Source organism: Narcine bancroftii, chromosome 4 (genome assembly GCF_036971445.1).
Source record: "Narcine bancroftii isolate sNarBan1 chromosome 4, sNarBan1.hap1, whole genome shotgun sequence".
NCBI lineage: Eukaryota > Metazoa > Chordata > Chondrichthyes > Torpediniformes > Narcinidae > Narcine > Narcine bancroftii.
Genome location: NC_091472.1, coordinates 291,399,367 through 291,421,625, shown reverse-complemented (window position 1 = coordinate 291,421,625; position 22,259 = coordinate 291,399,367). Strand labels below are relative to the sequence as shown.

Sequence of the window (22,259 nt, the reverse complement as noted above, 5' to 3'; positions counted from 1 at the left end):
TCCTGTTCCACGTAAACTTTTATTCCCTTGTTCTTCAAAAATCTATTTATGTCTTAAATACATTCAATGAAGCATCCTCTTTGACTTTCTTGGCAGAGAAAAGTACAGATTTACTACTCTCTGGAAGAAGCAGTTCCATCTTAACTGTCTTAAATCTACTCCCTCAAATCTTGAGGCTATGTCCCTATATGCAGTTTCAATTGCCTGCTTCTATCTTGTCTATTCCCTTCATAATTTTAAATGTATCTAAGATTACCTGCTCACCTGGGACTCTCACTTTTCTCTTCCACCTGATTAGAAGTTTAAAACAGCCATTCTCAACATTTATTTGGTTATGTCCCCCTTAGGACTCTGCTCAAAGTTTATGGGCCCCCTTCCTTGTGAGGCAGTCATTTAGTTGGTTTCTTCCAAAGCATAATTTTTAAAAATGATTTCAGTCCTTTTTCATATCTGAAAAATTCCAGTCAGGTTATAAGGCCAACCAAAGCACAGAGTCAACCTTAAGAATATACAATGACCCGTTCCACGTCACTGACTCAGGAATCTCCGCCATTCTAATTCTCCTCAACCTTAGTGCAGTGTTCGATACGGTGGACCATGCTATTTTAATAGATCAATCCCGGAAGAGGATCGGGGTCAATGGCACGACCCTGAATTGGTTTAAATCTTATCTCAAGGATGGGACTTTCTCAGTCAACATGAGCAGATTTTCATCCTTGTCTGCTCCCCTTTCCTGTGGGTTCCCACAAGGGACTAATGTGGGCCTCATTCTCTTCTCTTTATACATACTTCCCCTCTGCCATATCATCCACAAAGACGGCATCTCCTTTCACTCTCTCCCTGAAGCCCAATGATCAAGCATAGGTAACCAGCCTCATCAACTGTCTGGAGGACATGAAGTGCTGAATGGCTCAAAACCTCCTGCAGCTAAACCTATTTGGCACCCTCACCAAATGTTGGCAACTTAGCCACCCTCATTAAACCACACGTCAAATCCCTTGGTGTGATATTCGATTTCACCTTCAAGTTTGACAAGCAAGTCAATGCCGTGGTAAAAGTCTTTTCCAGCTCTGCACTAACGCCAAAATCAAATCATTCCTGTCACAGAAGGACCTCCAGAAAGAGATCCACACCCTCATTTTCTCCCATTTAGACTACGCTAACTCTCTTTACATTAGTCGGTCATCATTATCCCATTTGGAGCTGGTTCAGAATGCGGCAGCAAGGCTCCTGAGAGGAGCCAAGAAAAGGGATCATATCACTCATATTCTCGCCTCCCTTCACTGGTTGCCAGTACGGCTCGATAGATTTTAAAGTTCTCCATTTTGTTTACAAAGCCATCAATGGACTAGCCCCCTCTTATATCCTGATCTCCTAAAGCCCTACTCCAAGACTGCTCAGATCGGCCAATTTAGGGTACTTGTTGTTCTGCGCTCAAATCACAAACTCAGGGGAGATTGTTCCTTTGCGATAGCAGCCCCCAAACAGTGGAACAACATTCCTCCTTCCATCAAATCAGCCCCTTCCTTTAACTTGTTTAAATCCAGGCTGAAGTTGTATTTTTACACACAGGTTTTTGGAAGTGATTGTTGATTGTTTCCATGTTGTATGTACAATGCTGAACCTCGGGTTCCCACTTTAAGCTGCACTTTAAATAGCTGCTTAAGTTAAGATGCAAGTTGTGATCTGTACAGCACTTTGGTCAACATGAGTTGTTTTTAATGGACTATATAAATCAACAAAACTAAACTAAACTTTGCACCTTGAGCTGAATAAATCTGTTTATTGAAACTGCGATTCAGGTTGCCTTCCTAAATATTTGGATACTTGCAATGAACAAATATACTCTTCTTAATTTCCAAACAAGAGTTATAATTACCCATTTATTTAACACCCCCTTTACACTTAATGATATTGTTTGTAGTTGCAGAAATAAATCCTTTGGAATATCTTGTCCTCATGTTAGTAATATTGAAAATCATTGTTCATAATAAATTAAGCAGAAGTTGCATACTGGGATACAAATTTGGAAATGCAGCTAATTGGTATATTAAGGAGCCTAGTATAATTAGTTCTTATTTCTATACAAATAGGTATTTCATGATGTTGCATATAAAGCAAAAGATCGTAATGACTTGGTTGCTGGTGTGGATGAATTTCTTGATCAAGTGACTGTCCTGCCACCAGGAGAATGGGATCCATCGATTAGAATAGAGCCACCAAAGAGTGTACCTTCCCAGGTATGTATGTTACTTTATGAACAAATACTTCTGTTGAAATGCAATAATGTTAACTGACTCAGTAAAACAGGAGAAATAAGAACCGTATAATTCTATTGGAAGCTAGACTGTGTCGTGGCCTTTCAGAGTGAAGAACTGAAAAACTTACATTTATAAAATTTTACTGAAAAATTTCTGAACTCAAGTTGATGGTCACAATGTAAGATCACTTTTTTAAAAAAAAAAGTATCGGGCTGCAAAGTTATTGATTTGGAAATGTGGGTGTTAATAAAGTAACCTAAATAAGCAATTGAAATGAATGCCTGGTAGTGTTGAACTAGTTGACCAGAAAAGCACCTGTATTTCTTATTTTAAAAACTGCAAAACGTGTTTTTTTTTAAAAAATCTGTAAAACAACTGGTAGAATGCTATTCTTAAATTCTTATATGGCACTATGCTCTTCGGTGTTTTACATTACACTTGAGATTTTAGTATTTAAGATTGAGGACAGGGGGCCAAGGTAGATGGTTTGTGATAGTGAGTTTCATAAGTGATATTGGAGTTCTGCTCAACTAGTGGGGAATATTTTTAACACAATGCTAATATATGAAAGGTGGATGGATCATTGGAAAAAAATTTGGGGAGCCAACAGTTGTATGATTTGTTGTTGAATACTTGGCCTCTGGCATTCTGTTGTAGCTCTGATAGGTATGTGGCTGGGCTAATTAAATTTCTGAGTAATGGAGATGCCCAGAACATTGATGGTGGGTGATTCAGAGATGGTGTGGCAAGTTAGTTAGACACTGTCTTGTGGATGCTCATTGACTGACATCAGTACAATGCAAATAAATGTCCATAGAATTCTGTCCAAGTCCTGGTGCCTCCTTGTACGGATGATTTTATTGTGTGAAGGGTTATGAGTGGAGCTGAACACCCTGAAATCGTCAGCAGACATCCACTTTTCAGATTTTTTTTGAGGGGAAATTAAAATCAAAATATTTTAAATATCTGAAAACTTTCAGGTTACAATTTCAGCTGCATCAAGAGAGAAGTACAAATTTAGCCCACAGTTGCATAACAATTAGTGAACCTTGATCCAAAAGTTATTAAGTACTAAGAGACTTTTGAATGAAACATTTTTTTGTACAGTCAATTTTAAAGTATTCAGCTGGTCTGTTGCATTTATTTGACGGTTAATGAATTAAAGTAATCCGTTAATAATGAAGAAAACCATACATTCACACCTTCATTGCCTATGATATTAAAATGTAGATTGGTGGTGGGAGGACATGGGAAGAGGGTGATCCTTGCTTATCTACAGAGCCATCTTCTGATGTCCGGAATAATTAGTTTCACGCCCATGACCTTGCTTACAATCACAAATGCAGATATTGGAACCTAACATTGTATTGGTGAATTTCAAATGCAAATCTATAATGCATGGATATTTTCTCACTGCATTTTGTTTTCACTATTTGTGTAAAAGTAGTGCATGTAAGATGGTAGTGTATGTACTTGTAGCAGCTATATCTGATCTTCATTGATTAAAATGTCTAATATTGGCCCCTTATTATTGTTTCATAATTTGGGCAGGAAAAAAGAAAAGTTCCTGGAATACCAAACGGAACCACAGCAAATGGAGATCCTGACCCACATGAAGAGCATACTGGACCAGAGTTGCAGCGAACAGGAAGGTTGGCAAAAGATTATTGTGTTTTTTGCATTTCAGTCTTATTAGGTTTAATATGTAAGAGTGAATATTATGGTTGTGTTCCCAAATCTTTTCATTCACAAGATTCTTCTTGCATGGATATTCTGATAAGAGTCAGAAATAAAAATAAGTAAATCATACCCCAGTGTATAACATTCTATGAACATAGCATAAGTTTCAATAAGATGTCTCTGAGATATTATTTAAATATGTACTGCACAATTTATGTTTAGCATATTCTTCTGCCCATTAACTTTTGCCATTGGCACTAGATACCTATCTTAAGTCAAATGGCTATTTGGAACTAACCAATAATGTAAGGTACCATAGCTGAACCAGCTCCTGTTCTTGCCCTTGTGTGTGTGTGTGGAGTGGAGGGGTTGCTGTCATCACTGAGAAAGAGAGTTTGAGCTAAATTTCTCCTGCTAACACATGGGGACTAACTGTGGCTGAAATCACTATGCTCGACAAGGACTGGGGATCTAACCTCCAATCTTAAAATTTATGTTAGAAATGCTTTATTCCTTTGGGATTCTCCAGTCCATCTTTCTCTTTTTTTTCTTATTTTTCTTCGTGTTTTGGGGGGAGGGGAGAGACAGCAGGGGGTTTAAAAAAGAAAAAAAAACTGGGGATCATCTTTGCTATACAAGGATACTTGCAGAGTTTCTCCAGCATTGTGTTTTTACTTCAACTATGGAATTTGTAGACTTTTGTGCTTGTCCACAGTTTTAAATTTGTAATTCACATGCGATTAAAAGTGTCCATTCCAAATTTTATTGAAGGGTATTTGTATACATTATTTTGAATAAGTGGTTAGAGCACTGGTCTTGTAAACCAAGGGTCATGAGTTCACCCCTCACTGGGCCCTCATTTCTGTGAGGGACGCTTGACAAAGTGGCGACTCTCTATAGACAAAGTTAAAGCATTTCATGTATGTTATATTCTAAATGTAGTATTGACAGTAATGAAACCTTTACCTTTACATTTTCATAGGTGTTTGTGATTACTCTGGTTTGTTTAATTGCTTCATTGGTGCTGAGAGCTGGCATGCTTTTAAGCTTTTAAGTCACCTTTGGAGTCTGTAATTGCCATTTTTCAACATGAGGACCAGAGTTGTGCCAATGGAAGTGAAAGAAGCCATTATGAGGCTGAAAAACAAGAATAAAACAGTAAGAGACATTGCCCAAGCCTTGGGATTATCAAAATAAACTTTTGAAACATCATTAAGAAGGAAGAGCATAACAGTGAGCTCAGTAATTGTGAAGGGACTGGTAAGCCAAGCAAGACCTCCACTGTTGACAGAAGAATGCTCATCATAATGAAGAAAAATCCCCAAACGCCTGGCCAACAGATCAGAAACGCTCTTCAGGATGCAGGTGTGGATGTGTCACTATTGGCAGATCACTTCATAAACAGAAATACAGATGAGACCAAGATGAACCTGTGTCAGAGTGATGGTAAGACATAAAGGAACTGCCCAAGATCCAAAGCAAACCATCTCATCTGTGAAATATGGTGGTGGAGGTGTTCTGGCCTGGGCATCTGGGGCTACCACAGGTACTGGAGCACTTAACTTCAGTCATGATGTAACTGCTGATGGCAATAGCAAAACGAGCTGTATGGAAGCATCTTATCTGTTCAGGTTTGAGCAAATGCCTCCAAACTTACTGGGTTATTGGTCCTACAGCAAGACAATGATCCAAAACGTACTGCTCAAGCAACAAAAGAGATTTTCAAAACTAAAAAAAAACTGGAAAATTCTCGAATGACCAAGTCATTCACCCTATCTAAGTCCAATGGAACATGCCTTCCATATGGTGAAGAGAAAACTTAAGGGAACAAGCCCCCGAAACAAGCAGGAGCTGAAGATGGCTGCAGAAGAGGCCTGGCAGAACATAAAGAAGATCCTCAGCACCTGATTGAATTACAGCAGTCATCTCAAGCAAGGGAAATGCCACAAAGTAGTAAACATGACTACTATATATATCATTGCTACATCCCAAATATTATGATGCCCTGAAATGAGGAGACAGATATTTTAAAAAAAAAGTGCTGTAATTTCTACATGGTCAAACCAAAATGTACAGACATACCCTTGAATAAAATCTGGAATGTGCACTTTAATCACACCTGAATTGTTTGATCACAACTTTGAAACTGGAACACAGGGGCACATAAAGAAAAAAAAAATCTTTGTCTCAAACATTGAAGGCAATGTATGTCTAGACTGTGAAGTCCAAACATTGGAGTCAGTCCTTTCAGGATTAAAGTTGACACTTCTGAGCCTTTTCTGCATTTAACAAATAACAGGCAAAGTTCTTGATTTTAAAACCATTGTTGCGTCTCTTGTTTAATAAATGTATTAAAACTGTACGGTGCAAACTCAGTAATATGCAGGTAGGTAACAGATCAAGCATATTCAGGCCATCATCATGGTACAGACTCAATGTTCTAGCTGTCCCTCTTTCTATAGCCCTTTTCAACACTGGCCAAGTTGGCAGTTCAATGAACCAGTTAAAGTAGCTGTTTTTGCCATTCACACTGGACCACTGTCAACTGGTTCTCTGTGTCCTTTCACACTCACCACCAGGCATCTCCGGGGAGAGGGGCTATCCTCCACTGGTGACATTTGATTGATGCATAAAGCGATGGCGGACCTGCCCTCCCAGAATTTTGCGCGGCAGGGAAACCGCTCCATGAGTGCCCCGTGCATACAGCCCTTTCTCTGCCGCACGGAATTCTGGGACGCAGGTCTGCTGTCTCTTTGCTCTCTGTCTCTCACAGACACATTTATCTATCTATCTATCTATCCTTGATTGTTGTATGTACCCCTTTCATTGTGTGTGTATGTCTGTGTGTGTGTGTGTGTGTGTGTGTGTGTGTGTGTGTGTGTGTGTGTGTGTGTGCGGGCATATTTCATCCCCACTATGAGTTTCCTATGGTTTTTATAAATTGTGCGTGTTTTGTTGCCACTACCACTTTCCCAGTCCTTTATGTATTGATAAAGATTTATATAGGTTGGCACAACAGCAGGGGCTGAAGGGCTCATACTGTGCTGTACGTAATGCTTAATTATGTATAATTAGGTATGATTAATTTTGTTTAAATACAAGATCATAGTACATTGATCAGGATTTAGTAAATTGAATACAAACTTGCACCTTTTTTTCCCTTCATGTTCCTGCACTCACTTAATGTCAACAATGTGTGACTAGTTTGTCCCTGGATAGTCCATGTCGCTTTCATAATAGGCTAACTGGCACACAGACATCATCTGACCCGGGGATGATGCACCCTACCTGGGTGGTCTAGCCCTGGGATGATTTGACACCTCTGTGCTGATTCGGAAGCATTCACATTGGACCTTTAACTGGTGTATTAGCCTGTAGCCATGCGCTACACAAAAGAAGATGCACACATGTAGTGTTAGTCAGGTTAAGCTCTGGGATTTATTAGGAGCTCAGACCTGACTTTTATACTCGCCGCGTTCCTGCTATTTCTCCCTTTTGCTTATGTCACAATCTGCAAAACAAAGGTGGGTTTCCCGCGTGCAGGTACTTTCTTGCATAGCAATCCCTTCTTCCCCACGCACTGTCCCTGACTGTTGACTATGCAGCAAGGCCAGCGACATTTTGGGGATGCATGCAAGAGACCCCTTTCACACTGGCACCTTATCCTAGTAATTAACAGCTTGTGGCGGGTAGTTGAGATGTTGCACAAGAGAAAAATACGTTATATTTATCCATTGATGAATCTAATTTAAAATATTTTTAAAAACACTGCAAATTTATATGGTATTATAATTATAAAAAACAATGGTCAGAAATTTAGCAGTGTTGCAAAAAATATTTTGTATGTAATGCAAGGGGAATTTTGTGTTGATTGCTTTCAATGTGTAATTTGCATAATTTGTGAAGCTCAAGGAATTCATCTTGACAACCATGAATATTCGAAGCTATAAAATTTAAGGATACTGGGCCTGGAAGCAGGCATAAATGATGTGGGTCTTTAATTCAGCACAATTTACTAAATTTATGGCTAATTTTTTTTTAGGTCTATATTCAAGTTTCAAGATTTTTTTTGTCATTAATAAAACAGAGAATGTGATATTACATGAAAATTTGTTTAGTCCACCGTAAGACAAAGATTCGCTATCAGCAGAAATTGGCCAGCACCCCCTAAGGCCAGAGAGAAAGAAGTAAGAGAGTCCCCCAGTCATTAAATGTCCACGGCTTTACCTCCAGCATTTTCGCAGCCTCCCCAGCCACACAACTTTCAGTCCAAACCATAGCAACCTGAGCTCCAGATCCAAACCTCTGACACGATCAGGAAGCCTCCAGCACCCTCGACGCTCTCTCACATCTCAGTACCCTAAGTCTCCAGCAGTCTGCAGCCTGGTATGAGTCCTTAAACTTTAGTCACCAGCAGCCCACAGCTTGTGTGGGATCCTCACCTCGAGTCGCCATGTGTGTTTTCAGTCTTAGAGCCTGTCACTAGTCCACTACCATGGTCACCATTCCAATGGTTGTCTTCACTGCTTTTCCTTCTCAAATGGGGTGTGAGTTGCTGTTCTCCAAGTTTTCTGGTGTCCTGCTCCAATCCTTTGCATTCCAGGACTCTGCAACCTCTCAAGGTCACTGCCGAGTATAAGGCACTGCCATCTTAGGCCCAGATCCCCCCAGCCGGGGGATTTTAAAATAAACCACTGTTGGCTCTTTTAACAGATCAAAGCCTATACAGAGCCGATGGCAGTCAGACTGGGCAATTGGACCCCACGGATGAGCGCTGCGACTTTGCTCCCTGCTCTCTGCGGGTCTATACCACCCGCAGCGCTGAAGTTGTAACAGCTCTGGCAGGGCTGCCAAATTTTTTTTCACTCCAGATTGCTATATACCCTGATTCTCCTTAACAGTTAAAAATCAATTAATCTTTAACTTTAAGTGTAAAGATTGATATGATTTAAAAATAAGATAATCTTTTCATCATCTCAGTTTAAAATGAGGCATTCCTTGCTGTGAGGTTGTTTTTTCCCTCTAGATTTCCCACGAAGAAGAAACAACTCTTCAGCATCTACTGTGCCAATTCCAGTTAATACCTTGTATGTTCCATGTACAATGAATCGAGCATGAATTGTTGATATCTATTATTGAGTAATCCTAATTTGGAGTTGAAATTACTTATTTTCCCTCTTTGGGAAACATTAAAAGTTGCTAAGAAGGGACCACATGTAAGTCATATTGAGTTGCTGATCATAAAATGATCGATAGAAGGTCATGAGGACATCATGCATCCGCAAAATTGTAGAGTTAGGTGAAGAGAATGAGTTACCATATTAGAAAAGAGAATAGGTAAGTGGAGTATTATATCCTTAATTGAAACATTGTGCTCTGAAAGGCTTGACAAGGAAGATGTGTGATATCTGGAATCTGGGAGCACATTCACTATGAAAGGTTGACCCCACTGGGTCAGGTGATGAGGTATTTCTACCAATAGGATTGTGAATCCTGAGAATTTTTCTTCTCATAGACAATTGGAGCTGGAGTAGGCCATTTGGCCCGTCAGGCCAGCACCGCCATCTTAGATCATGGCTGATCTAAAATAGAGGATTTGGTAAGAGCATTCAGGGTTATCGTGGGATTTTGGGCCAAGAAATTATATGTGGAAACAGCATGGATTCTCTGAGGAGACCAAATTTAGTGCCTATATTTAAATTCAGATGATAATTTTTGATCTCTATTTTGTCTACTGAAATATATTTTGATTTCTCCAAAACTAGGCTATTTGGTGGATTATGTGAAGACATCAAAAGAAAGATCCCATTTTTTTGGAGTGACTTTAAGGATGCATTCAACTTGCAATGTGTTGCATCTTTCTTATTCCTCTACTGTGCCTGTATGTCTCCTGTTATTACATTTGGTGGTCTGCTGGGTGAAGCTACAGACGGTTACATAGTAAGATGAAAAATTCTCTTTTTTAAAAAAAAAATGTGTTGAGAATTACTTTTTCTATGCTCGTTACCAACATTTATCTGTTTTTTAGTGTGGAGATGTTGCTGTGGTACTACATAATTGGTTTAATATACCAGAATGCAAAGTTTTGAACACTTAATTTATTAATTTTTTTGATTGAAGTTGCAGCATTCCCATTTCATGGTTTTTACTGATTTATATTAATAATTTTGTGCTCATTTCTGTGTTTGGATCACAAGTTTGCTGAAGTAAATAATAGTTTAGATTAATTTGAGAACAACAATAGCATAATTTCATAAATTAAGATTTCTGGCAAGACAAATAATTATTGCTCATCTCTCGTTGCCCTTGAGAAATAATGGTGTACTTTTTGGACTGCCTTTAAACCTTGTGGTGAAGGTAATTACTTAATTACACATTATTTATTTCAAGTGGTAAGCAGACCAGAAAGCTAAGCAGCATTTTAAGTATGTTGGCTTTCAGGCACAAATTGTTCTCTTGCTGTAAAAGTCAGCTGAATTACAATCCCTTTAAAATTCTCTACGAATATTCAATGTCTGCTGTGTAATCTTTCTATTTGATTATAAACTGATGCAATTAATTTGAATATTTGTAATTAATATAATGCTGTAAGACAAACTAAATAAAAGCAGGACAAACCTATATGTTGTTTAACGTCTGCTCTTCCATTCAATGAGATTGTGGTCAATCATTTCTTAGCTCTATTATTCCTGATTGTTCCCAATAACCTTAGCTTTCCCTGGAGACCAAAAAAAATCTGCTGATCTTGACCTTTAATATATTCATCAGTTTAGGGACCACAGTTCTCACAGTAGAGAATTCCAAAAAGCCATGACTGTCCAAAAGAAGAAATTCCTCCTCATCGTTATCTGAAATAGGGAATCTCTACTTCTGAATTTATATCCTTTAATTTTTGAGGACATTTTTTCACTGGAAGCACATCCTCTCAGCATCTACCCCACACATGTCAAACTCAGGCCCGCGGGCCAAATTTGGCCCTTGATATAATTATATTTGGCCCGCAAGATCATATCAAATATGTATTAGAGCTGGCCCGCTGGCCGCCGTGCCAGTATAGCGCATGCACAGCGAATACTACAAATCCCAGAATGCTTTGCAAATGCGTTGGCGCCGGCCCATCAGCCCGCTAATCGCCCCCACCTCCTCTCTTTACTTTCATTGGCATCTGTGACCTGTCGCCCAACTCACAATTAATAAACCCCTTACGAAAAATGGCCAAACGAAAGACAGAAAACAGACCTTTCAAGACAGGTGGGAGGCAAACTCTGACCCCAGAGTTTGATGAACTTGCATCTAAGAAGAGATGCCAAGTATCTGGTTTAGACCCAGGTGCATCAGAGTAAATCACAGTGTAGCAAGCTAAGCTTGGATTAATATTTTCTTTGGTTAACTTTCGACTGTTCATAGTTGAAAGATTGGATTTTCATTGAGGCAAGTTGTTATTTTTTTGACTTGTTGGCTTGTGAAAAAAGGTACATTTAAAAGGCTATAGAGAAATATTATTTATTGAATATTTTATTTCTCATTTGTTAATGCTTCTTCTGGAAAGAGTTTAACCAAAACTATTATTAAACATTTATTTTAATAAGAAAAAGTTTAACATTACATATGTTGAAAGAAGAGAAACATGCAGATGTTGAAAATTTTCAATAAATATTTAGTTTGGCCCACGACTTAGTCCAAGTTTTTAATTTTGGCCTTCTGTGAATTTGAGTTTGACACCCCTGATCTACCCTATCAAGAACCCCAGAATCTTGCATGTTTCAATAACGTATCACATTTTTTTCAACTGACACCTCTTGGTTTGGTCACACCACCACCTTTTACTCCATTTTTATTCTCCATTTCTTTTGCATTAAGGGCAAAATCTCCTCTTTCTAATTATTTATGCTGGTATGCTCACTTTTCTGCATTTAATATGCAAAGGTGCAAGATCTCGCTGACCAGCAGCATCTTGTCTATCTCTTTAAAGAAATCTGCCTTTTCATTCTTTGTAGAAAAGTGAACAAAGTTCCCCATATTTTACTATATCTGCCAAATTTTGCCCATTCACTGAACTTTTCTCTGTCCATCTGCTGACCCTGTGCACTCTCCTCAGCTACATTTGTATTATTAAGCAGATATACCAAATGCACATTAAAAAACCCCTTCATGATATTTTGTATTTACATTTATATCTACAGTATTATTTAGCTTTCAGATAAATATTGAATAAAACATAACATCAGAGAAATTAATAGGGAATATTAAATGTATATTTTATTGCTTTAGCTTTCAAATGCATGGAATAGCCCGATAGTGGTGAAAGTCATCGAGAGAGAGAGAATAGCCACTCTCGTAATTTTATGCAGAGGTTACATGATAAATAAAACATTTGTTACTCAAAATTCCTACTAAGTCGGTCAACAATTCATATGAAATTTATAGACATGCAATAATGAATGTTAAGGGTGAATCATCTTATGCATACTTTGATACCATTGGGTCTTAAATAATTGACAACGGAATTTTGTATATTGAAAAAGTGGTAATTGGTGTGTCAGGAGACTGCGTTGTTTCATAAACAGTGAAATAAGGGAAGAACATTCATCCATGTGATCACAGCCTTTGATGTCAGGCATACTAAAAATCATTCTTTTGTTTCCAGAGTGCAATTGAATCTCTCTTTGGAGCATCTATGACAGGCATAGCATATTCACTATTTGCAGGACAACCATTAACAATCTTGGGGAGCACAGGGCCAGTCTTGGTATTTGAAAAAATACTGTTTAAATTCTGCAAGTAAGTACATTAATTGCTCAGTTCAATTTTCTGCACAGATTAACCACCTCTCAGAAAAATTCTAAAATTTATGGTTTGTCAACAAGCTGGTGTAATGCAATCTTCTAACTGCATCAAAATTAAGTTTTAGTTGCAAATTAATGACTTCAAGGGAATGTATTCACGAAAATCGATCCACCAACAATATGTTGTCAACTTTTAAATATCTTAATCCTTGTGATAGAGCCTCACTGAGCTTGGAAAGCTTTTGAGCAATCCATGATCTATAATTATTTGTACCCATGCAAGTTAACAGAAAAGAGAATTGCACTTTTCACCCAAAATTTGTATCCGTGTCAATGCATGTTCCAGGGGATTGACACCATTACCTTAATGCCATCCTGCTTAAGGACATTGTTCAACTCTGATGCCCTGTGAGTTGCTCTGAACATTGGTGTCATATGGTAACAATCTGAGCTTGCATGGCACCAAATGTACAGGAGTCCTTGATGTTCTTTTGGCCCAGTGTCCAAGTCCATGAAGAATGATTCATACCATTGACCATTACAGCTATCTCCTTCCATGGAGTTCATAATGTTTGTTGGGAGGAACTTTTGATCCTGCAGAAACAGAAACGACTTTCCCAATTTACATCTACATCAATAAAATCTCCTGATTAGCATCAGAAAAACGCAGTCTATTTTTGTGTAATATTCTTTTTTACAGAATGTGGAGTTGTTTTCTGAGAAAATATTTACATCAATTGAGAGATGTCAATTTCTTAACAGGTTCAAAGAATTATTTGATTAAATTGAAGGTTGTTTTGAGGAAGATACATGATTTGTGAAACCTGTCTGCAATGTGTTAGAAGAGCATGATTTAAGTTGCAATATTTTTGATTATTTATAGCAATATTGTTTTCAATTTGTTAAAATATGCTGAACAGTATATTAGATATTCAAAAGATTTACTATCTGGCCATCATTTATTTGATTTGCTTGTCAGATTCCGAATAGAGCAAAATGTACAGATTATAGGTGAACTCAGTGATCTTTGGAACAGATGCAGTTTTCTGCATTCAGGAATGTTTAAAATTTTATCCATCAATATCAAGAGTGTATTAGAAAATTTACACAATAGGAACTTTTAAAAATATTTTATAATTAAGAATATGAAGAATATCAAAAAGTATTGACTTGTTACATTACATGCAGATTTTGCAGTGTATCTATTATATCATCTGTCATTCAATCCTTTTACCACAGAGAATATGGCTTATCCTATCTTTCTTTGAGAACTTGTATTGGACTTTGGACAGCAATTCTCTGCCTGGTTCTTGTTGCTACAGATGCAAGTTCATTGGTCTGCTACATCACCCGGTTTACAGAGGAAGCATTTGCTTCCCTTATTTGCATTATATTCATCTATGAGGCACTAGAGAAGCTGTATCACCTTGGTGAGACATATCCTATCAACATGCACAATCGTCTGGAACAGCTGACCCACTATTCGTACGTATTTTAATTACAGTTCCAAACGCTTCCAGCATCATGTCAAATAGATGATGTACCGATGTATTCAGCACTGAGAACTGAGCTTTTAATTCCCATCTGTTTTATATGAATTCTTTTGCCAAAAGAAAGTGTTTTTATTGCAGATTTGTCTGTTTTGACTTTATTAATATTGTGTAACATTTATAATTTATATTAATGTGATTAAATGTAGCATTGTCTATATGAGAACGTGACCATTGTAAATTAATAAGCAAAATCAACTTCAGAGATAACCATAAAAAGTATATTTTTTGGATTTGTGATCACAAAGCTATATTTGCAAACTCATGGCTCTACATATTCATGAGTTTATCATTAGCGTCAAGCTAGAGGATCAGCCCCGGTTCAGTGACAAGAGGAAAAGGGCTCTCTGGGAGCTGCACTTACATTTACCTCAAATGATAAAGTACCAGCGAGGTGAAGCCATAGATGACTTTTGCGTTAAGCAAGAGAGCTTGCAACCAATGTATCAGATGAAAGTTCTGCAGTCCCACCAAACAAATGGTATATTAATTATGTTTCCTCTTCACTGCAATCAACACAGGCGCAACTCAAAGTTGCATGCTTAACCCATTGCTCTACTCACTCAACACCCATGAGTGTATGGCCAGGCACAATTCAAATTTGCCGATGACACTACACTCTGTTTGACCCACTGAGTTTCTCCACATTGTGTTTGTCTGGCAGAATCACAGATGGCAATGAGGAAGTGAACTGAGGGAGATAGATCTGCTAGATGAGTGGTGTCACAAAACCTTGCACTCAATGTTAGCAAAAGTAAGGAAATGATTGTGGACTTCAGGAGGGGGAATTCAGGAGAACACAAATCAGTCCTCATTGAGGGATCAGCAGTGGAAATGGTTAGTGACTTCAAATTACTGCGTGACAATATCTCTGAAGATCTGTCCAAGGTCCTCTATGTTGATGCAATCACAAAGAAGGCTCGCCAGTAGCTATAATTCATTAGGTGTTTGAGGAGATTTAGTATGTCACCGAAGACTCTTACAAATGTCTACAGGTGCACTGTGAAGAGGACAGGAAAAAAAACTACAGAACATGGGTATCAGTTTTCACTCCATTGAGGACATCTCAAGGGGTGGTGTCTTAAGAAAACAGCCTCTATCCTCAAGGAACCTTATCACCCAGACCATGCCCTCCTCACACTGCTACCATCAGGAAGGAGGTACAGGAGCCTGAAGACACACACAAGAAAGGCTTTTACCCCCTCTGCCACCAGATTTCTGAATGGACAATGAACCACAAACACTACCTCACTTTTTTTTTGCACAAAATGAGTTATTTTTAAATGTAATTTATAGCAATATTCCACTGTAATGTTTTTGCAAAAATAATGAATTTTGTAACGTTCATCACAATAAATTCTGATTTTGATTTTTAAAAAAATTTATTTGAATTTAGTTCAAATTTTTTAAAGTAAATACTGATTTCCCGTGGTATTGAAAATTTTAATAATTAAACTATATTATTGTATATCAGGGACATTTAGAAACATTCCTTGACAGGTTTAACAGCTAGTTAAACCAGAGACTGTATTTAGCTTGGTGTGATATCTGTTTCATGGTAGGTTGGGGCTTTAACTGTTCCTTCCATATAACAGCATCTTATGTACAAACCTGACTGCCACGCAGACCTTTGGTGATGGGGTGGGGTGTCAGAATATCTTCGATTTGGGTGTTGCTTCTTATGGATATGCAAAATGTAAGCCTGCTTAATCGCGTACTGTGAATAACCATGAAATTCTTCTGTGAATTTAATTTACAGTTAGCTTTCGTAACTTGGATTTTGCTGCATCTACTTTGTCTTTTTCCTCCATCTACTTACTTTCAAGTTTGCTGTATTTGTGAATCATTGTCACCGGATGTGCATTAAATCAGTGTCCCTTACTCAAGAATTTCCCGATTAGTTTTTACAAGGCAACGTTTTTCAAAGCATACCATTGGAATGCAGATTCTGTGCAACGAGTGTGTTTTTCTTAAGTTGTGATGCAGTGAATGAATGACCATTTTACCTGAAAGTAAGAATTTGGCAGATCATTTTCAGAAATTGATTCAATTGTAGCTTTTATTTGTTTCAGTTTATTACATATACAGGCAAATATATTGCATACACATTAAAGGACGTCTCACTAAATTAAAAAAAATGTTAAACTTTTATCAGGATTTTATGTTTGTAACAAGCAAAATCTGCCCATGATCTATCTCAAATAACAAAATGATTGAGGATAGCATATGCCAACAAAACACATGGCAAACTGCTAAATTGGTTAAAATGTGAATGAAGGCACCTTTTGAACACTCAAATTAGTACATGCTTTTAAATGATCCTGTTACTGGTATGGTGATGTAGGATATTTTCACAATAAACTGTGATTAAATCTTAGCATGAATCAGTTGCCCTAAAATATTACAGAAGTTGTCTTACATTTTAAGAATGGATCCGATATGGATATTACTAACAATCATATAAACCAATCACTAGTTTTCCAACTAATCACCTCCTTGGCACCTGTGTCTGACTGCAGGAAGTTTCACACTTGTGACCACACCTCCTCCCTCACGGGGCCCCAAGCAGTCCTTCCAAGTGATGCCTCCTTGTTGCCTTCTCTATGTCAGATAGCCTAGACACAGACTGAGAGATGGCTTCACTAAGCAACACTTGTATGACAGAGATTTTCCAGTGGCCAACCATTTCAATTCTACGCCCTCCTGTGCTGATGGGTCTGTCCATAGCATCAAACACTGCCAGACTAAGCCCAGCCTTAAATTGGAGGAGCAACACCTAATATTCTGTCTGGCCTCTCTCCAACTACATGGCAATAACAGTGTCTTCTCTGGCTTCTGCAAGCCTATTCCCCATTTTCCCTATCCCTCTGACTCATTTCCACCTGCTTTCCAACCCCTTCCCTCTTCTTTCACAGAGCCATCCCCCCTCTCCCTGTATTGTGGATGTTAAGTGGTGCATAGCCTGTATAGATTCGGTACTCTCCGCAGTTTCAGGCGTCCGCTGGGGGTCTTCGAATATTTCCCCTGTGGATAAAAGGGGATTACTGTACTCTATAATCCAGTCATGTTGGCTTTTTAACATTTTTGTACATTCTATAATACAATTTAAAAAAATTTATAAATATATTTTCACAGCTGCATTTGCTTGGAACCACAAAATCCCAGCAATAAAACATTGGAGTATTGGAATAAATGTAACATCACAGCAAGAGAAATTCCTTGGGGAAATCTCACTCTGTCGGTAAGCTTGAATTGCAATTACGGTGAATATGTTTGCTACTATAAGAGCATTCTGTCAAGATGGTAAGAATGGGACATTTTAGATGATTGCTTTCTAGAAAATGTATGTTTTTCCCAAAATGTTGATGTCGTGAATTAATGAATCTGAGATCCTGTTTTCGCAAAAACTTTCTCTGATAATTCCATTCCACCTGAATTTCCACCTCCTTTGCCTCATAGAACTTGTTTATTTTTCAACCTCTGTAAATATCTTCTTTTGAGCTATTTTGCACCACTTGTCTTTTTCTGCAATAATATTTCTGAAGAGCCCATCTCACTGACAAAAGACAAAGGAGGAAAAACCCTACACCCAACCCCAACCAACCAATTTTCCCTTGCAACCGCTGCAACTGTGTCTGCCTGTCCCGCGTCGGACTTGTCAGCCACAAACGAGCCTGCAGCTGACGTGGTCATTACCCCTCCATAAATCTTCGTCCGCGAAGCCAAGCCAAAGAAAAAAAGAAAAAGAAAATTTCTGAAGGATAGGCAAGCATAACATAAGAATGTACCAGGTGGAAATAAAAGGTGGGAACATGAACTGGAGTGGATTGTGTCTCTTTGTTTAATTGTGTAAAGAAGGCTATTCAACAATGGAATCCCCTGTGGATTTAGTCCCTCAAATGAATTGCTCAGTCTAATTTTTAGATTGCTCAGAGTGTTGTAAGCCCCTTCCATATGTTAAATTAGAAACCAGCATCTGTTAAGTATCAGCATGAATTTATGAGAGAGAAAAATTGTGTGTGATTAATCTGTTGGAATTTGTTGAGTCGATGCAAAATTGGTGAATATGGTGTATTGGATTTCAAAAACACTTCAATAACATCCCTTGTGGCGGTCAAAGTTGGTGCAAATGGAATTGGGGGTAATGTACTGTGGTTAAAGATTAGGATAACAGGAATAAACAAGTCTTTTCAGTAGAATAGAATACCATTGGGATCATTGCTCGGGCTATAACTTTTCACAATCTACATGAATGATACAGCTGAGGCGAAGAAATGTGATATGACCATAATTACTCATGACATGAAATTTGTTGGGATTGGTGGGTACACCCAGATACTGTGTTACAATATTTGTCTCTTTACCTAAAAATTGATAAACTTGCTGAGAAGTAAGGTTCGCTAGATTGGTTTCTGGGATGGCAAATCTTTCCTATGAAGGGAAACTGAGTAAGATGCATCTTTTTATTTAGTTGAGAAGGATGAGTGTTGAAAGGATTAAGAGTGCAACATCTGACAGGGCTTAACAGTGTTGTCATGGGAAAGGTGTTTTTTCCCCCCTGGCTGAGGAGCCCACAACTAGGGGTTGCAATCTGAAATTAAGAGGTAGAATATTTAGAATTGAAATAAAAAGAACATTCTTGATTGAAAGTGGGTGAGTCTTTTGAATTCTATATCCTGAAGAGCTGTGGAGGTTCAGTCATTAATTCAAAATGTGGATTAGAATTTTGGATATCAATCAAATTTAAGTTTATTGCACTATTTATATGAAAGTCATGTCATAGCAGATCAGAACCAGATTCATGACAGAACCAGGTTTGAGGGGTGAAATGCCTACTCTAGCTTCTATTTCTTAGGCTATTGAAGGATCTCAGAAGATGCTTTCATAGGATAGCTTGGATGGCCATTAAAAGGACTCTAGGGATGGACCAGGAAATCAAGGAATAGGGCTCACAAGCAAGATGAACGTGAAAGGGCACGACGAAAAAAAGTTAAAAAAAAACCTGTGAAAGGTTCACTTGTCACCTCGTGTACAAAGTGGTGGTCCAAATGAATGAATAATTGCTATGTTTTTAAGATGTAATCCAATAATTTAAATATTTGCAGCAATATATGGATATTGACGTGACCATGTTGAGTGTTACGTTTGAAATTCATTGCACTTTAATTGATGAGATCTTGACGTCATCATAATTATTTGTTTTAGGAGTGCGTACAGTTTCATGGAACGTTTTTTGGGACTGCCTGTGGTCACCATGGTCCGTATGTTCCAGATGTCCTGTTCTGGTCAATAATACTGTTTTTTTCCACGTGTACATTATCACACTTTCTCAAGCAATTTAAAACCAGCCGGTATTTTCCTACTAAGGTATATGGTCTTATTTTTACAGCTTGATTATGACTTGAACTGAAGTTGTCTTCAAGGAAATGCTAGTTTATTTGGAGAGGCTTAGCTCATCACCTATTTTTCATCACAATGGTACCTTATGAAAGGGTGGGGAGGGGGGGGGCACAATTGTGATTCAATTTTGGCTAAAAATATCTAATTAGGTTGCCAAATATTTAGTAGTACAGGTAGCATTGCCACCCAGTGCTTATCAGAAGAACTGCAGCCACTGGGAACAAATGATTCCTAAAATGAAACAATTAAGTGATTAAAATAATGTGGCCATCAGTGTGTAAAACAACTTTTACACTGTGTATCTTTTTGCACTATAACCTCAAGAATCTTAATGAATGAGGTGAAAGCTCTTTATTGAGCAGCACAAAAATGTCTGCCCTTTTCTAATGGACAAAGGACTTTTTTTTGTAACATTGCTTGCTCCACATCTGAGTGATTATTTGAAAACTTCTAAAAATCATATTTGTTTGTTAAAAAAATATATTTTATTTACAAAATTTAAACCACAATAATAATTGCATTATATTCAATTTAAAAGTTATTTCAAAAAGTTGTACATCTGGTATATAAATCCACCCTCCCCCCAAACCCCAAGAAAGAATAAAGAAAAAGGACTGGAGAATGCCAAGGGAATATATATCATAAATGGAGGTTACCAAGAAATGAGTCTATTAAACATATAAACCCACATTTTGTAAATATGGGAGCCATAGCTTCGAAAATGCATGATATTTGTTTCATAAACTGTAAATAATCTTCTCAAGTGGTATATAGCTATGTAACTCTGCTTACCATCTTTCCACACCTAAATCTATAGCTGACTTCCATGATATTGCTATACATTTCCTAGAAACTGCTAAAGCAATTTGTACAAATGTAATATATTTGTTTGTTTTATACAAATAACTGTTGCAAAATAGTTATATGACTAGAATTTAATACAAATAACATTTGTACAGATACTTTTTTGGGGCTTAGATGGATGTTTAAATCTGGCACGTTTTTTAAGGAGTTCGTACATTCTACCCATGACCTGCATGTGTTTTCTCCAGGGCTCCAGTTTCCTCCTAGCCTCAAAAAAAAATTGTAGGGTTGGTGGTGTAATTGGGGTGCTGGAAGAGCCTTCTACTGTGCTGTATTGTTACAATAAAATGTTGCCATTCAGAAATAAGATCAAATGTAACAATTGTGTCACAATGTTGTTGAGCTACTTATGTACCACTCTGGGCAGGTGAAATAGGATTAGACAGCAGGATTATGGAGCTCATGCCATGGATTGGGAAATACAGAAAGCAGTTAAGGACATGGAGACCTCATTTTGTGGGGTCTGGAAAAACACTGTTATTCCTCCGGAACGTAAAAATATACAGGTGCTCCTCGACTTACGATGGTTTTACGTTCTGATAAAACCTTTGTAAGTGGAAAAATCAATTCGAAAAAGAATACAGTACTGCACCTACCGAACATCATAGCCTAGCCTATCTTAAGTATGCACAGAACATTTACCGTAGCTGGGTAAATTTATCAAAAACAAAGCCTATTTTATGTAAATGTTGAATACTTTCTATTCCACACTGGAAAAAAAACAATTTTAATTATAAAAAATAGCATTAACGACCATCATAAGTTTGAAAAATCTTAAGTTGGACCATCATAAGTAGAGGAGCAGCTGTATTGAACTTGTTGTGTGGGGCTGTTTCCTTGTCATCTCATTTCCAGTTTAAAGAGATTGGAATACTTTTAAAGAGATGACTTGTATTTTTGAGAGATAACCAAAGCAGATTTTTGCTTTTACCCCAGCCCTGTTCTTTTGTTCCTAATCCTTTCCCTGAATTGTTAGTATAACACTCTTTTTGTCAGCCAGAACTGACTTTAAAAATTTGAACATGAGCACCTTCATTTAGTAAATTAATCAGCTATTTTAACAAATGCTTCCATTTATGTCTACCAAATGATTGAATATGTATGAAGTATGAATAATAAATGTTGCTTTTCACAGGTGCGATCGGCAGTCAGTGATTTTGCTGTCTTTCTTAGCATTTTAACAATGGTTTTAATTGATTATGGTCTTGGAATCCCATCGCCAAAGCTCCAGGTTCCTAGTGTTTTCAAGGTAGTGTATGCAATTGAAGTTACTGTACATTGACATTTTACTGTATGTACTTGTAAGAAATATACCAAAGTGCATACTGTACAGAAAGAGTAGATCAGGTCCAACAGATCATTACTCATTCAAAGTTGAATCAATCCAAAGATAATTCCACTATACTGCAATTCCTTGTTTCAGTAGCTCCATGATTTCATTTACTCCCCCTTTCTTTATATTTCAATAATTTTATTGAAATTGAAGTTCCACATTGAAAAATAGAGTACTACACTTATTAAAAGTTATAAAAAAAAATACATTACCTTAGATCATACCACGTTCTTAATTAAACAAACTATATTACAGTAATATTTTATTATTTAAAAAGATCTAAACCCAGTACCAAAAACAAAGCTGTTTGGCAAGGAGAGGAAAAAAGAATTCCTGATCAAAGTAATAAATTACCTTATTAATCAACATATCCACTTCATATCAA

At 37.5% G+C, this 22,259-nt stretch overlaps 1 protein-coding gene across 1 annotated transcript in view; it reads left to right on the top strand.

Moving 5' to 3' along the window:
• The window catches only part of slc4a10a (solute carrier family 4 member 10a), a 155,040-nt gene that overhangs the window by 91,636 nt on the left and 41,145 nt on the right, over positions 1-22,259 (top strand). The window contains exons 9-16 of the mRNA XM_069935401.1: positions 2,094-2,240; positions 3,813-3,913; positions 9,707-9,881; positions 12,589-12,722; positions 13,967-14,212; positions 17,413-17,518; positions 19,483-19,644; positions 21,677-21,790. Coding sequence (XP_069791502.1) covers positions 2,094-2,240; positions 3,813-3,913; positions 9,707-9,881; positions 12,589-12,722; positions 13,967-14,212; positions 17,413-17,518; positions 19,483-19,644; positions 21,677-21,790 — 1,185 coding nt within the window. The remainder of the gene's footprint in view (positions 1-2,093; positions 2,241-3,812; positions 3,914-9,706; positions 9,882-12,588; positions 12,723-13,966; positions 14,213-17,412; positions 17,519-19,482; positions 19,645-21,676; positions 21,791-22,259) is intronic.